The sequence below is a fragment of the Eptesicus fuscus genome, chromosome 19 (assembly GCF_027574615.1).
Source record: "Eptesicus fuscus isolate TK198812 chromosome 19, DD_ASM_mEF_20220401, whole genome shotgun sequence".
In the NCBI taxonomy this organism is placed as follows: Eukaryota; Metazoa; Chordata; class Mammalia; order Chiroptera; family Vespertilionidae; genus Eptesicus; species Eptesicus fuscus.
Genome location: NC_072491.1, coordinates 15,154,150 through 15,170,361, shown reverse-complemented (window position 1 = coordinate 15,170,361; position 16,212 = coordinate 15,154,150). Strand labels below are relative to the sequence as shown.

Genomic DNA, 16,212 nt, shown 5'->3' with positions numbered 1-16,212 from the left:
CGGTAAAAATATAAAGGTGCCATTGAAAAGGGCTTTTGTTGCATGAGACTGACTGATTCTTTTGAGATTAATCCATGGCTTCAGATTGGACCAAAATTTGAGTGTTACTGAACTCCAAACCTGACAGTTCTTCACAGCGCTGCTCTCTCACCTGAGGGCCTTCTTTAGGGCACAATGTGTGCGACTTCCTCTGAGAACACAGGATCGCTTTGTATCCCTAGAAACAGGCTCAGAAGACACAACATTAAGCATGCAGTGTTACCAGGGTTAGCGACCTGTGATTTTTTTTTTTTTTTGTAACGCTGGTTGCTATGACAACAGTTTTACAGCTGCTATGAACGAGAGTAAGAAGGTCCCGTTGAACTTTCCAGAGATGACTGGGATGCTCTTCTTGTCAGAGGGGCCAAGGTTGGATCTACGAGGGAGGACGTGGGGAAAAGTTTGAACCATCCAATCACCATGTTGGACAGTTCCAGTTCATCTAAAAGTATCTGGGCCACTCCCATGAAAGATTTGTGATCCATGCGGCCATAATCCCCCCAGACAATGATCTGTTGGCAAAATGAAAAAGAGAATAATGTTGGTACAATCATGTACGCAAAAACTTGTAAACTAAAACACATTCAGTTAATGTGCTGGCATCAAACATCACGTTAAATAGTTGTATTGACTACTGGGATCGTTGTCTTTCGCTACTAGAATCCAAAGGTGTATTAGGAAAACTGTATGACGTGTGAAGACCATAAGTGGTCCATGGAGATTTATCACATGGGATGGGGTTGGCTAGTCTGTACTTCACTTTAAAGGAAACAACAGTGTCTATAGCTTTACAGCACGGGCCCCTGCTTTGAAGTTTCCCAAGCATTTCAGCGGTGAGGACCAGAAAAGGACGTGGTAAGTAAGGATGCTGGTGACAAGGTCTGACTCCATGAAAGCGTTTTCTTAGGTGAGGGATAAACAGCTCAGCAAATACCTGTAAAACCTTTCCTTGGGGACTTTCTTCGAAAGATAACAGCTGCTGGTATAGGGGTTCCAGCGTTTTTCGTGCCACTTTTGTTTTCTTTTTGGCTACGCAGACTCCATTATCCAGTAGGTACACCTTTACGTATGGTGCTTGGGAAAGAAAAGACAGAGGAGAGTTAGGTGATGCTCTGTGGTTACGAAATACCCAACTCCTGGGTGACATCTGCAACAGGTTAACCTTGTCAGAAGGAGCTGGCCACCCACAGTCACCCGCCTTTCCACATGAGGTCAAAAATCATTAGGGAGACAGAAGGTAACCATCGGCCATTCAGGCAGTTTCAGGCAATGTCGACAGCCCCTGAAATGATTACTGACTTGCCATCCACAGGTTATACAGATGTGCATTAACGAAGGTCAAGTGCGTCTAGTCCCTCACAGTATTCAAGGGAGATGTCTTAATCTTTCATTTGTCAACACTTCAGTCTAAGTAAACATGCTTTAATCTATATTGTTTTATTCACCCATCCCCATAAATCACTTGTCACTCAAAGGGGTTTTTATTTGGATAGTAAATTTGTTTAATAAACACAAAAGGTTTGTTCATTCATGGTGGTGCGGGACGCACGACCAGGCTGAGGTTTTGTGTAATATGTCCAATCAGCTGGGAAGAGGGAAGGAATTCTGAATTCCATAGCTTGAGATGTATCTGACAGACTCTTGCTGAAAGCATTTTCACGCATGTAGAAATGATCGTATTCTTTCCAAGGCAGAGGGTCGACTAGCTCCAAGACCTGTATAAACATACCTGCCTCAATCTCCACCGCAAGGCTGTACAACAGGTCATATACATTCTAATTTAGAATTTCTGCAGGGCTGGCAAAGTTAAGAGATTCAAAATCACAACCAGCCAGTGGAGGGGCTGAGGTGAGAAACCTCGATTCAGAATCCTCAGTAGCTGTTCTGTGCAGCAGATCCGGACATACCTCCCTGCACCGTGCAGGAGTCTGAGGCACTGCCCATGCTACAAGCAACTCAGTACACACATGCCTTCGGTACGAAATATGTGGCATCATGAAAATTTATCACGATTTTCCTTTCTACACTACAGGAAGTAAGTCTTATCATGAGACTGTCCTGCATAAACAGGCTACTTGGGGGCCTGTATCTGTTTTTATTCTAATTCCAGAACCTCAAGGATTCCCGAGGAAAATGTTGAAGCTCCAGACAAACCGAAGAATGACACAAAACACCAGCTACTGAGAAAAGGAATCACTAACGGACATGCTGTACAAGTGAACGATCTGTGTGGTGGTTTTTATTTTGCAGCGGTTTCTACTACATACGTACATACTTATCTAACAGCGTCGATTACCCCAACCAGGCCACCCTCACTGGTGCTCACTCAGAACACACACGCAATCTACTACAGATAACTGACGCATGTTAGAATCCTCGATGATCTAAAAACAAAGTTTTCAGCAACTAATAAAAAACGAAGTCTCTGAATTGCAGAATGTGGATTGTGAACAATAACAGGAAGATCTCTCTGCTTTTACCTGGCAGTGTCTTGGAACCTGGTTTGACAACAAGGCCACGGGCCCGGATGATCTCCACCTCCAACTGTCCCTTTTTGTCCATCATTCCCACCTGAATGTCACCTGGTCGTATGTGAGGGAGAAACAAACAGAACTTACCATACAAATGCAGTTAAGAAAAATGCCATGCAAAGGCCTTGGCTTAACATCATGTCATCATTTCCCACTTCCTTTCCTAAATTCATATAGATTTAACATTTTATGAACAGCATCTCACTTTAAAAAGCATATGAATGACATGGGGAAAAATTAGTTGGAAGATGTCTTTAAATTGCTAAAATATAAAATAGTTATTCCTGCTGATAATCCTGTTAAGGATCCTAGGGAAGGAAAGAATGCGATTCTCCACAATCTAAAAGAACAACAACAGAAATTCTTACCCATTGCAGGTGTAGCCAGAGTCTGGCGCCCCACTAGCTGGGCAGGGCCAAGGCCATCCAGAAAATCGCTGAACTGGCTGTCAGAGGCCAAGCGGACACCAGGGAAGATCAGACTGAAAGCAGAAGAACACAGGGGATTAAACCCTCAACCTCTGTCTCCAACCAGGCAGCCAGGCTTCCCGGTCGCCCTTCCTGCAGGAGCTGTGGGCACCACTGTTTTGCCACTTGCGTTGGTTGGATCCCATGGTCCTCCCTCCTTATTCTCCAGCGGCCCATGTGTGTCGCCAGGAGCACTGGTCACACTGCACTGCAGGCTTCCGCGTACGTGTCTTTCTCTTCCTTGTCCGGAGGACATGGACTAGGGTTTCTATTAATAGCGCTCAGGACATATCGAACACGTACTCCGTGACTGGCATGGTCATACTTGGTCATCTTAGCTGCCCTGGGAGATAGATTCCATTATTTAACCCATTTTATAGATGAAGAAACTATTTTCGTATCACTCCCACCAGCACACATACCCTTATTTCTTACACCTTAAAAAATAATTCCCTCCACTAACCCCACTTGCCTCTCCAGCTACCACCCCATTTCTCTCCTGAAACTCCTCGAAAGAGTTGTCTCTGTGTGCTCTCTTCAATGTCCTTCCTCCCATTCTCCCTTGAAACTCTACCACGTCTTTCCTTGCTCTCTTCCTTGCTTTATCTCCTCCACTCCACTAAAATTTCTCCGATCAAGGTTACCTAGTAGTCGCAGTGGTAAATTGAACTGCTAATACTCTGTATTAATTAGTACTATTTAACTTAGCGTCATTCGACACAATGGATGCCTGTTTCTTCCTTGAAACCCGTTTTCCACTTTGTCTCCCAGACTCTCTAGTCCGGGTTTTACTTTTTGGCCACTTTACTGCAGTCTCCTTTGCTAGTTCTGCCTAAATATTGGGAGCTTGATCCTTTGACCTCTTATCATTTCCACGTCCTCATTCCCACGGTAATCTCATCCTGTCTCGTGGTTTGAAACACCATCTATGCTGATACTGCCTAGAATGGCATCCCCAGCTTGGGACTCTCCCTTAGGCCGTAGACCTGTATTCTAACTGCTTAGTCAACATATCTGCTTGGATGTCTAATAGGCAATGAAATATAATTTGTCCCAAACCCCAAGCAAAAAAACCCACAAACTCTGTTCCCCTCAGAGGGTCCCCATCTTAACACTCAACTTTACCCTTTCAATTAATCTTGGAGATGTCTTTCCTCTTTGTTACAGATTGAACCATGTTTCCCCCTCCTCCTCCCTCTGGGCAATTCATGTATTGAAACCTTAATCCCCAGTATGACTATTTCGAGATAGGGCCTTGAAAGAGCTAATTAAGGTTAAGTGAGGTCACAAGGGTGGGGCCTTAATCTAATATGATTGGTGTCTTTATAAGGAGAAGAAGAGATAGCAGCGACATGTACCCACAGAGAGACCACATGAGACAGTGAGAAGGAGGCCAACGGCGAGGCAAGGAGAGGGGCCTCAGGAGAAATCAACCCTACTGACACCTTGATCTTGGATTTCCAGCCTCCAGAAGGATGAGAAAATATATTTCTGTTGTTTAAGCGACCCAGTCTGTGGTATTGTGTTATGGCAGCCCTAGCAAACCAATACACTCTCTTTTTCTCATGTCACATCACATGCATCAATATTACTGGCTCTACTATCAAAATACATCTAGAATCTGACCCCAGGAATGCTAACACTCTGGCCCAAGCCCTTATCTTCTAGCTTCTGCATGACTGCAACAGCCTTCTGAGGGACCTCCCTGTTGCCACCTTTGCTCGCCACCCCTACAGCAAGCAGAGTGATGTCGGACATCAGAGTGATGTCTGCTCAAAACCCTCCATTGACTTCTCATCCCTGAGAGTAAAAGCAAAGTCCTTACAATGATATGTACAGACTACACAAACTGTCCAGCCCTACTCACCGTATCTCACTTCCTAGTCTGTTACCACTGCTGCCCTCCACTGCTCACGCCTCCCAAGCTCCTGCCTCAGGGCCCCAGCATCCCTTCAGCATAGAATGTCCCTCCCTCAAATATCCATACATTCACTACCGTCCTTCAGATCTTTACCTGGATGTGTCCTTTTCCCTGTCTACCCTACATAAAACCTTACACATACCCTGCATCATCTCTTCCTTTGTTTTTCACCTTAAAACTTATACCACCTAATCTACTATATATTTTAATAGTTTTTCTTCTTTAACGGCTATCTTGTCTACTATACTATAGGTCTGGTGAAGGTAGAGTTTGTTTCCTTTCTTCTATTTTGTTCATTGATACACCTCCAGCACCTAGAACTGTGCCTGGGGTATTGTAAGCACCTAATGAACAATTGCTAAGCTCAATCAATTAATTAAAATGAAGCCTAGAAACTCACCCAAGTTTCTATAGTGCCAAAAAGCAGATGAGAACTTAAGCCTATTTGATTCTAAAGTCCATCCACTGATTTTGGCTCCCTGGTATGGCTTATATCCCCAACTCATAGCACAGTGCCCAGAACTCCAGAAGTTCTAAGTTCTATTTGTTGGATGAATTTATGAGTATTCATCCATTTCTCCAATAAGACTATAAACATCTGAAGTGAGGGGTGGCAGTGTAAACTTTTGATACCCCTGACGTATCTAGCAGAGTGCTCAGTGCTCATGGACTTTGTACTCGATTCCCCTCTCTTTTAAGGCATCCTTGAATCACATCAAATCCCTGTCTTCCCCCAAACTCAGTCCCCAAATAGAGTTAATCCAAACAGTGTGATGTTTCCATAAGTATCCCACATGACCTCATTTATAAATGCAGAGAAGCCATACACATCTCTTCTATTTATGTAATCGTGCTAGACAAATGGTCCGTAGGGCACATCATGAAGACTCTGCCAGCAGCGCCTATGGCCTCACACGGGTGAACTGGCCCACGTGTGTTGTCTAAACAGCTGATGCTTCCGTGGGGGTGACAGAGTGAAGTCAGTAAACCCCACTCTCCTCTATCAGTGTCACTCGTGCACCCACCTGCTCATCTGCAGTTGCTAATCACTGTTGGATTGTTGGTGACAAGGCTACACCATCTCCATAAATGCTTCCACAATATCTCAGGGGCAGCCGATTCAAGGGGTGGCTGAGCGGTAACTGCGCACGGGAAAGGCCCCAATCTGCGGCATTCGGCTGCTACGTTTGTCTGCGCCGTTTGCTACTGCATGGAACTAGGCATGCAGCAGTGTCCTGTCCTTTGCAGTAATGACTCTCAGAGCAAAGGTTTTTAAAGTGAGCATTGTTCACACAGGAGTGGCATGAGTGCTTACTATTTTTGTGCGTTTAGGTGTACTGTTTCAAGCTAGGGCAGGTTTTTAATTGCATGCACTGTGAAAGTCCCCTTTTCGCATCTTGCCATTAAAGCCCAACATTTTATCCCCAGACCTAGGTCCCTGATATAAAAAGCCAGGTATGCCAGTGGCAGGTGAGCCACGTTCTCTCCACAGCAAATCAGTGAAAACCAAGAGGGCACGGCGGAGCGCGTGGGGCGGTTTTTGTGACAGCGGAGAGTGGGGGGGCCTGGAGGGCTGTGCATGGCGGCCGGCCTCACTCACTTTCCTTCGGAGCTGTAGCTGTTCATGCTGCCGTCGGTGGACTCCCGGCTCGCCTGGCGAGTCATCCAGTTCCTCATCTCCACGGCCAGGCCTGTCTCTGTGCTTCTCTGCACCGTGCTCCGCAGCTTCTTACCGCCTGCCTCTGCACAGACAGAAAACAAAAGGGGTGACGGCTCGGTCATCACCACCTGGGGAGAAGAAGGATCAGCCAACACTCCGAGGTCCTCAGAGGAAAAGAACTGCGCCAACACAAAGGGCTCTGATTCAGGAAAGAGAGAGAAAAGGTGTTTCACACAATGCCTTGTTAAGTGGGATGAACATTCTCTAAACATCTTCAAGCACAAAATGCCATGGTTTTATTTCCATTTAAAACAGTGTTCAAACTGGGAATGAAAGAAACAAAAAGTTTCAACCTAAGGGAACTATAATCAGCTTTGTTTTTATTGTAATATTTAAGTGCAAGATTAACGTATACCCGTCTTTTTCTTTTTCCTTTCTCTCTGGCATAGCAGGAGAACGAGGCCTTCACATGATTTCCAAAGAGCAGGTGGTGAGTAACACTCAATGCCAGCCTTAACTTTCACATGGAACCCTGTGTTGTGCAGGATGACTGATGTTAGAAGGCAAGGAAAGCTATCCAAGGGAGAGAGCCTTGTTTGCTAATAGTTCCCCATCTGTTGGTAACTTTCAGAGAGATTCCCAAAGGAATACAAAAGCCCAGCAATGTCCGGTAAAAAGAGCTTTTTAATATCTGGTCATGGGGAAGTCATGTCCTCAAGGATCTCCAGCAGTTTGGATCAGTTTGGATATGAGGTTTATGTATAGAAGTCAATGAGAAGACCAAATAGGAAAGGGAGGCAAGGACCACAGATGTGACAGAGGTGAGGAGGGCTATCTGAGAGGTCAGGGAGGAAGGAGCGTCCTCATAGAGGGAGTGGAATTTGAGCTGAGCTTGCAAAATGGGCAGACTGGGGCCCAAGAAGAAGCAAGAAGACGGGAGGAGTAATGGTGGGGGTGGGTCACATGATAAAGGGCCTTGCATGCTGGCGTGTGGCGTTGGGAGACTACCAAAGCTGGGACAACAGGGTGATCGTCCAAACGACCTGTGATACTTGACTTCTTGTCAGGTCTAAATATCATTGGCATTGACCATGCATATCATTAGCATTTTGGGGATTCAATAATCTCCTTTAGTGTCTGATATTAATAATTTCATTTTAGATCAACACATATTTGCTGATATTGCCAGGGACTTGATGAAATTCCTTTCACCAAACCTCTCGTAATATTTGTTCACCATTTGAAACACTGTTTTAAATTTTATCTATTCTCCACTTTCACCTTTGACGTACATCAAAATGCTTTAAAAAGTATATATAAAATAACAGTTATGACTCATTTCCAGCTCAGTTCCATAATCTAAGGTTGATATTTTAAATAACTGATAATAAACATGTTGTACTGATATGAACTTAAGATGATACAAAGTATCCGCCGTTGATGAGAGAAAGCTCTTCTTTACAGAGGAATGTTAGTTAAGAAATGTAAAAGGAGCCCGGCTGGTGTGGCCCAATGGTTGAGCATCGACCTATGATCCAGGAGGTCACGGTTCCATGCCCAGTCAGGGCACATGCCCAGTTGCAGGCTTAGTCCTCAGTAGGGGGCATGTAGGAGGCAGCCGATCAATGATTCTCACCATTTGTGTTACTATCTCTCTCTCTCCCTCTTCCTTCCTCTCTGAAATCAACTATATATGAAATGTAAAAGGAACACATTTTAAAATTACCAACCTGTAACCTCCAATGGAATGAATAATTCAAATAAGGCACATTGATGAATGCTAACATCACTAACTATTCATATGAGCCAAAAAAAAAATAAAATAAAAATATTTCCACGGATTAGTTCTACTTGCTAAAGGAAAACACACTTTAACTCTGGGAGACCTGGCTATCACCATCGTAATCAAGTGGTCAAACTTAGCAGCACTAATAGCAGGACAATCATAAGTGCTTCCTGATACAACCTATACAATATCACCTATGGAGTTGTTCCGAACAAAAATATACAACCTGCTTCTCATCAGATCTTTGGAACCAACTTCTAGTTTTCAAAATTACAGAAGATAGGGTAAAAAGATAAATGACAATTTAAAAAAAAAAAGTCAGACAAACCCAGAACATGTCTCTTTCATTCAAGAGAATTAGCCTAATCTCTTAAAATAGCTAATATCATGAAGATAAACAAACTAACAAGGTTGAGTAAATTGTTCCAGATTTAAAATAATATCATAGAGATGTAACTATTAAAAGCTGTGAGTGATGGCTTTAATTTTTTTTTTGGGGGGGGGGGGGATAAAAAACAAGAAACCATAAAAGCAAAACACTCTAAAAGCAATTTTAGGACAGGTAGGGAAAATTTGAGTATTGATTGGCTGTTAAAGGAGATAAGGAAATTATTAATTTTCCTAGGTAGATAATGGCATGTCTCATAAAAAATGTCCTTATTTATTACAAGAAATATTTACACCTGAAATGTTATATTACCTGCAATTTATTTTAAAATGGTATACCGAAAAATACATTTAAGAAAGAGGTTAAAGTGTTTAAAATAAAAGGATGGGGAGGAAAAGTAGATCTTGGTATTCATCAATTTAATATGTATGACTTTATTTAGAGCAATTCCCAAATGGCCACATCAAAAGGCAATAACATTTTGTCCAGGTGTGAACTGGAATCATGGAAGGTACTGGGCTGGCGTGAGGGAGCCAGGCCCAGGGCTGAGTCCTGGCCTCTGCATGTGGCTTTCCTGCTCACTTCCTGCGAAGAATGTCCTGTTCACAATCACCATCAAGTGAGGCCTACAACTTCCGTTAAGTCTGAAAATGTGGAATGAGGACATGTACGGGAACACAACTTTCAAAGCAAGGAGATTCCTAAAGGTCTCAGGACAAAGCCCCTTGCAATGGCAAAGACGAACTGTGTTACGTGTGATGTCTGAGTCTTTCACAGCAACAGTGAGGAGGAAATCTGCTGCTGTAGGGTGATGAGAACCAGCCATCATTTGTCAAAGAACAACAAAACAATGAGCAGGCGGTCCTCTTGGTTACAGACTGCTGTTTACACGCATCCTCTTCGGAACAACTCTAGAGATCCCGTCTTACAGATACAGCATCTGGGTCCCCAGAGGGTTACACAGATCCCTGAAGCCGCACAGAAAATGACAGGGCCGGAGTGCGTGCCCAGTTCCCAGACTTCAAGTTCTCTGCTGTTCACGGACTGACTGTCAGATAACCAATGGGCAGCCTGTGCAGCTGACCATGGAGACGGCACTGAGCTAACTCTGCGCTGCGTGTGAGAGGCCCCGTTACAGCAGCTGGTGGGGGCAGGAGCAGAGCACAGCGAAGAGGTCAGGTCCTGGTGTCAAACTGTCTCTCCGACCACGTACCAGCTGGGTGATGCTGACTAAGTTACCCTCCCGTGACTCAAGTTTCCTCAAACTGAAATGGCGTTGACAATGATGATGTCTACCTCACAGAGTTCTTGTGAGGATTAAAGAAAACAATATATTTGAAGTACTTGGGGTAGTACCTATTATATAGAAAATCTTCAATTAATGACACTGTTTATTACTACCAGGTAGGGAATCAGTTAACATGTATTCTAGGCCAATCTCTACCACTAATTAGCTGGCCCTGTGGCCTTCTCTGAGTCTCTGGTTCCTCATTTACAAAAAAGGAAGGGGAGGATGACAGATGATCTCTGATCTCTTAGCGCTGAAGTCTCCTAGTTTGTATCATTAGTGTATGACCAAGACCATGGTTAATAGCATGCATTGAGGAAGATAATGCTACTCCTTGTCACCTGATGGAATCAAAGAATTCTAGGCAATAGGCTGGGCATTTATAAGAACTCCTTAAAATAGGTCTTTTAAATGTACTTTTATCTGATACATATATAGACTTATTTTAAAAAGTAAATGTTTTTTTTTTCAGTACCACAAATCCTTTGCATCACGTTCATAATAAAAGTAATTTAAACCAAATATTCATTTAGTGTTCCAAATGCTCTGTCATGTTATTCAACCTGAAAACTGAACCTATATAACACTGAAGGTTCTACATAAAGTGAGTGTGGTAGGCAGATGTCTAAGATAGCCCCCATGATTATGTTACTTTACACAGCAAAAGGGATTTTGCAGATGTGATTAAGGTTACTAATCAGTTAACCTGAAGATACGGAGATTATCTGTGTGGGCCTAACACATACACATGAGACCTTTAAAAGCAGAGGGCTTTCTCTGGAAGGTTCCGGAAAGGTCAATCGGGAAGATCCGAAACACAAGAAGGATCAGTGTACACTTATACTGGCTTGAAGATGGAGGGGACTCTGTGGAAAAGACCCGAGAGCAGCCCCCAGCTGCTGACCGAAAGGAAACAGGGGAGCTGGGTGACCCTGGAAGCAGATTTTCCTCCGGAGCCTCCAGGCAAGAGCTCAGCCCAGCCACCACCTTGATTTCAGCCACGTGATCCACTGAGCAGAAAACCCAGACATGCCGTGTGTGACCCACAGAACTGTGCATAATGAATGGGTGTTTCTTTAAGCTGCTAAATTTGTGGTAATCAGCAGTAAGTACTTTTTTAGATAATTATTAATGGAGAGATCTATGAAAATAATTTATTATAACCATAGAAGTGGACCACCTAAAATTATTTGTAAGAGCTCAACAGCCACGATAAAAAAAGTGTATATTTACATTTTAAAGTATATATACACACATATCTTACCTACCTATAAATGCATAATGTGTGTGTGTGTGTGTGTGTAAAGATGTTTTAAAATATTCAGGTAGCAAACTATGGAACTAAGGCCCAGATTATGTTTTAGAGCCCTTAAACCACTCACTCTCCTGTTAGGCATTTTAAGCCAACGTGCATTTGGAGAAAACGCCTGCAGGTGAAAACCAAGTTCTGAACTGCAAAACATCGCAGGCAGAAAGCTGAACACAGGAGGCGCCCCCTTACTCTGCTCAGTCTGGTGACTCCTTTACTCGGCACAGGCTCCATTCAAGGAAAGCCTCTTGATTAAATGAACTACCAAAGGGCCAGTTTCCCTCACAATATCTGAAAACCAGAAAGCCCCGAGTGACTGCACAACAAAAACCAAAAGGTCCTCTTTGCTACCACACGTTTGGAAATCTCCTACGCTCCCAAATGAGCTCACCGTGAAAGGCCAAACTTAAAGTCACAGTGACCTCTTTCCAAATCCTATCTCCGTAGGACCCCCGCTGTTTACTCTCCCCTGGAAGGTCTCGTCTCCTCTTGCAGACAGACTTACTTTAGAGTCAGAAATTCCTTGATGTTAATAAGCAAAATGACTTACGGGGACAGGTTAGACAGGCTCGTAGATTCTGAAACCTGACTTGAACGTTTAGCTTTGACTATAATTTATGTCCTTTGAGTTAATAAGGCACTCTTTTTGCGTTTTACTCAAAACTACCATTTTCCGGAGTGAGTATAATTTGGAGAAGCCATTTTGTATTACATTTAAATCATTTTAACAATGCACTAAAAATAGAATTCCTAAAATTACTGAATCATAGAATTTCGGAAGCTGTCTTTGGGACCCAGTGTACCTTTGTAGTTTATGTGTTCCCTTATTGTAGCAATGAGAAAGCCGAGGTCCTGAGTGGCTAATTCCTCTTTAGTAGCTCTTCATCTTTAAAAACCATTAATAATTTCAAATTGCGCTTGAACTCCCTTCTACCTCAAACTTGCAAGTGTAAGAATTGCCTCCAGCACTCTCCCTACCTCCACGGTGGTCACTGTGGCCATAACTTCCCATCTACAGAGTTTATATCAAGACATGAAAGAGGTTGATTTATTTCCCTATTCTGTCCTGCAAGACTTCAATATGGGGACAGTATATTTGTGTATAAAAGCTGTGCACTGATATTTATGCTTGCTAGAGCTTCTAACTATAAAAAATATAATTAAAATCCCTGAAAGTCTAAACAAAATAGGGACAACTCCCTGACCATTTCTTTTGGGCTAATTCAGGATCTGCATTAACAATTAAAATGAAATAGAATTTCATAAAATTAACAGTTGATTTTAAAAATTGTTTCAGAATTTAGCACAAATTCATTCATTCCAACAGCTTTTACAACTATTATGAAAGCTATGTAGTTAATAGCTATAATACAGTTAACTACAAGCAGAAGTCACAATTATGGTAGATATTAGGGCTGTTTAAATAGATTCACTTTTCTCCCCACCTCTGAAGCAAGGTGGGGTCATGTGACTTGCTTGGCCAGTGAAATGTGAGCAAAACTGGTCCATATAACTTCAGGGCAGAAGCTTCAACAGGTGATGTGTGACTTACCAGCTCTTTGTGGACCCAGAGAGCAACAGGTGCCTCCATCGGCCTGGGAAGAGCGTGCCATTTTAGGATCAGACAATATGAATTCAAGCTCTAGTTGGCCATTTCAGACCTCTGAAGCTCAGGTCTTTTGCATAAACTCAGGATCACATTTAGCCTACATCACAGAATATATGACATGTAGTGGCATTTAATGAGTCCTGACGAATAAGGATCAGATACCATAATCTGTATAAAAAGTTTGACAACTGTAAAATGCTATACAAAGTCTGATTTTAAAAATGACTGAAATAATGTAAAATTATCCTAAACGTGCAGGAAGAAAAGTGTGTATAGATAAGTGGGATCTTGCCATCCGAAGGGGAAAGCCTTCTGACCAAATTGAATTAAGGGTTTCCCTTCCCACCCAAACCCATTGCTTTCAAATCAAGGTGACTGCCATTGAGTTGAGAGCAAAGGACACAGAGGCTAGAAACTAAAAGAACAATAACTTGAGGCTTAAAATCTTTGTCCAGTGAGGTGTTTGCCTGGAGTTACCCACACGTGAAACTAACTGGAGTCAAAAAGACTGTAAGCCTACTGAATTTTTGAAGGACCTGTATAGAAGAAAAAAAAAAAAGAATTACTAGCCCACATACAAAAGTCTGTTCAACCCCTAAAGTAACTACTGAGTTTCCTAATCTGCACTAGCAAGCAGGCTATGAAAGCTACGAGGCCTCCTCTTCAATGTAAACCTGGTAGCTTCGAAGAGTAAAGGACAAAGAAACACTTCCCAGAAGACAGAACCAAAAGTGCCAAGTGAGTCAGCCAAGCAATGTATTCTGCTTTCAATCTTCACCATTACTTCTGAGTGGGATTTTATCATTTCTGTGGATGACTGATGGCTTCGTGTTCCCATCCTCTCCTTTCGAAATGAGGATTTTTATGTGGTCATCCTGTGGTTATGTACCATTCAAATGGGATGTATGGAAGGCAGATGACTTGTCTTTCAGTGTACAGGTCACTGTAATGTGAAAAGCCACATCTGGGTGTGAGGGAGAGGACTGCACACTACTCAAAATCCTAGACTCTAATCTGCATGCAGTAAATGAACGCCATTTTCAGGTTGTCTTTCTGGGGAGGAATTGACTCAGTTCTATATGCAAAATAAGAGCGTGCATGGATATTTGTGTGGCCAAATCTGCAGAAAATGTTAAAATTAAGAGTCATATTCTTTCCCTTAACCTTCTCCCATTGATTTCCGCCCCCCTTTCCTGTCTGCTTATGCTTATTGAGCAAAGAGGAAAAAAATTAATAGCCAGCTAGTATTTTAAAAAATTAAATAGGTCATTAAGACGAGCTTAATAATCCCCCCTCCCCATTGGTAGTTACTTTTCATTGTTAAGTAGATATCTGTTCATGTTTTTGGCTCACCAGCATCTGAACACTCTTCCTATGTACGAGAAATGTCTCGTTCTTCAATTGTAGAAGTTAAAATTGTCAAATATCATTTTAGGGCAGGAGCACAGGGCCAAGGTTCTGTTAATCAGATTCCAACCACTGTCCCAAACATGGAATCTGAAGCTACTGAAACAAAGCAGCAGAGGTATCACAGGCTTCCATTCTAAGGAGGGCAGTGGCCACAATATATAGTTTTTGGGAGCGATCCTATGGCAGTGACTCAACATCAATGTAGACACCGGTACATGCTGTGATGTCTGTGCCCAACAGAAGTGGTAGTTATGCAGGGCTAGTTCTGCAGTATGATGTGGGGCAACATTCCTAACCTGAAGGGCAATTAGACATGCATGTACAGTGGTAAAGGAAGAATAGAAAGGCATGAACAAAAAATTGGAGGTAAAGAGCAAGAAGGCTTAGTTTCATTGATTCACTGGGCTCCTAAGGGCTGTAGAAGGCAGGGAAGCTATCCTATGGAAGAACCAAATTGTTAGACTTTGAGTGCCAAGCCTAAGGCTTCATGTAGTGGGAGACAGGAAACCCCCGAAGATTTTAGAAGAGTGGTGTCAAGGTCCAGATGATGTTTAAGGGAATTGATACAGAGGCAATGAAGTTAGATAGCAGTGGGGAGATGCAGAAGGTAGAGACAGCAGATTGGGAGACTCAGATGATTTCAAAGGTGAGCTAATGTGGTCCTAAACTATCAAGGTGACAATGGGGATGGGAAAGAAGGAAAACGGAGAAAAAAAGTTGAGGAGGAAGCATTTCCTTGACAGAAGTTGCCAGCTGGTGGCACGTATTTGGTCAATAGGTACACTTTGTTTGGACCAAATAATGTTAAAAATTTTCATTTAGGTGCCAACACTTTAAAATTTAAATGTTTTAAGTAACATCCAGATTTATAGCTTCTCTTAGAGGAAAAAGTCAGAGTGGATTTGCCAACCCTGGGCTGCTATTCAACTTGGCATCAATTATTTAGAAGTGAGCACTACCATTCCTCGATGGACGGGAAAGCTTCCTCCAGCTTCTCAGAGTCCTTGCTCTTCCCTTTTGCATGACATCTGGCCTATTTCACTGACAAATGGCGCCATCCTGGCCCCTGACTTATAGGAGTTACAAAGGAAAAGCCGATGACTGAAATGGCTAAAATAAACAGTCCTTTCATTTTAGTCTCATCAGGCAAAATCTAAATCTTAAGAAATGATACCTCAAAACTAGAGTTGATATTATCATTTTTATGTTAGCTTTTTCTTCAATTGCTCAAATAGTAGTATATATCCATAGCATTAAGTAAACCCCCATCTTCTCCAATCACACACCATTACAATATGAGATAGAACAAATGTATAGACTGATCTTATGTGATCAATAATCACATGTAAGAACAGCAGAGAGCATTTACACTGAACCATAGTCTTTGGAGGCAATGGGGTGCTGCCATTACAACTTTCTAACGGGTGTTTGTCAGTCACTTCGTACAAGCCGTCTCCATAGGGAAGGTCATCCCCATGACTAGTCTTGAATTTAGTGAACATACGGAAGGCTGAAAGCAAATTTGGAGTTTAACTTGACTTTTGTAGTAGAGTTTCAAATTGCTTTAAGGGTACTGTCTGGACACTTGACAGTGAACGATTCTGAATCTTCGATTAAAAAGGTGATATATGATAAGCACTCCGAGGGAAACTGGTGTTCACTTATTTTCTTTAATTCCCAAATCTTTTGCCTCACCTTATCTGCCTAGAATGTAAATCTAACAGAAAATCATTGTATTATTGCTGAATATAGTATGGACTCATTTAGGAAATGTTTTATTACACATAGTCATCAACTAGCAAAA

General features: G+C 42.5%; 1 protein-coding gene across 43 annotated transcripts in view; it reads right to left on the bottom strand.

Annotated features, from left to right (window-relative positions):
- Nucleotides 1-281: 281 nt before the first annotated feature.
- The window catches only part of RIMS2 (regulating synaptic membrane exocytosis 2), a 357,229-nt gene continuing 341,298 nt past the window's right edge, over nt 282-16,212 (bottom strand). For 40 of the 43 annotated variants that reach the window (XM_054708317.1, XM_028155990.2, XM_054708319.1 and 37 more), the window contains 5 exons: nt 6,559-6,700; nt 2,939-3,051; nt 2,520-2,621; nt 974-1,113; nt 282-551 (listed from right to left, as the gene is read on the bottom strand). In XM_054708317.1, the coding sequence (XP_054564292.1) occupies nt 333-551; nt 974-1,113; nt 2,520-2,621; nt 2,939-3,051; nt 6,559-6,700 (716 nt within the window). In that variant the 3' untranslated portion in view covers nt 282-332. Of the gene's footprint in view, nt 552-973; nt 1,114-2,519; nt 2,622-2,938; nt 3,052-6,558; nt 6,701-11,257; nt 11,261-16,212 lie in introns of all 43 variants that reach the window. The other 3 variants (XM_054708323.1, XM_054708325.1, XM_054708326.1) reach the window with 3 other exon arrangements.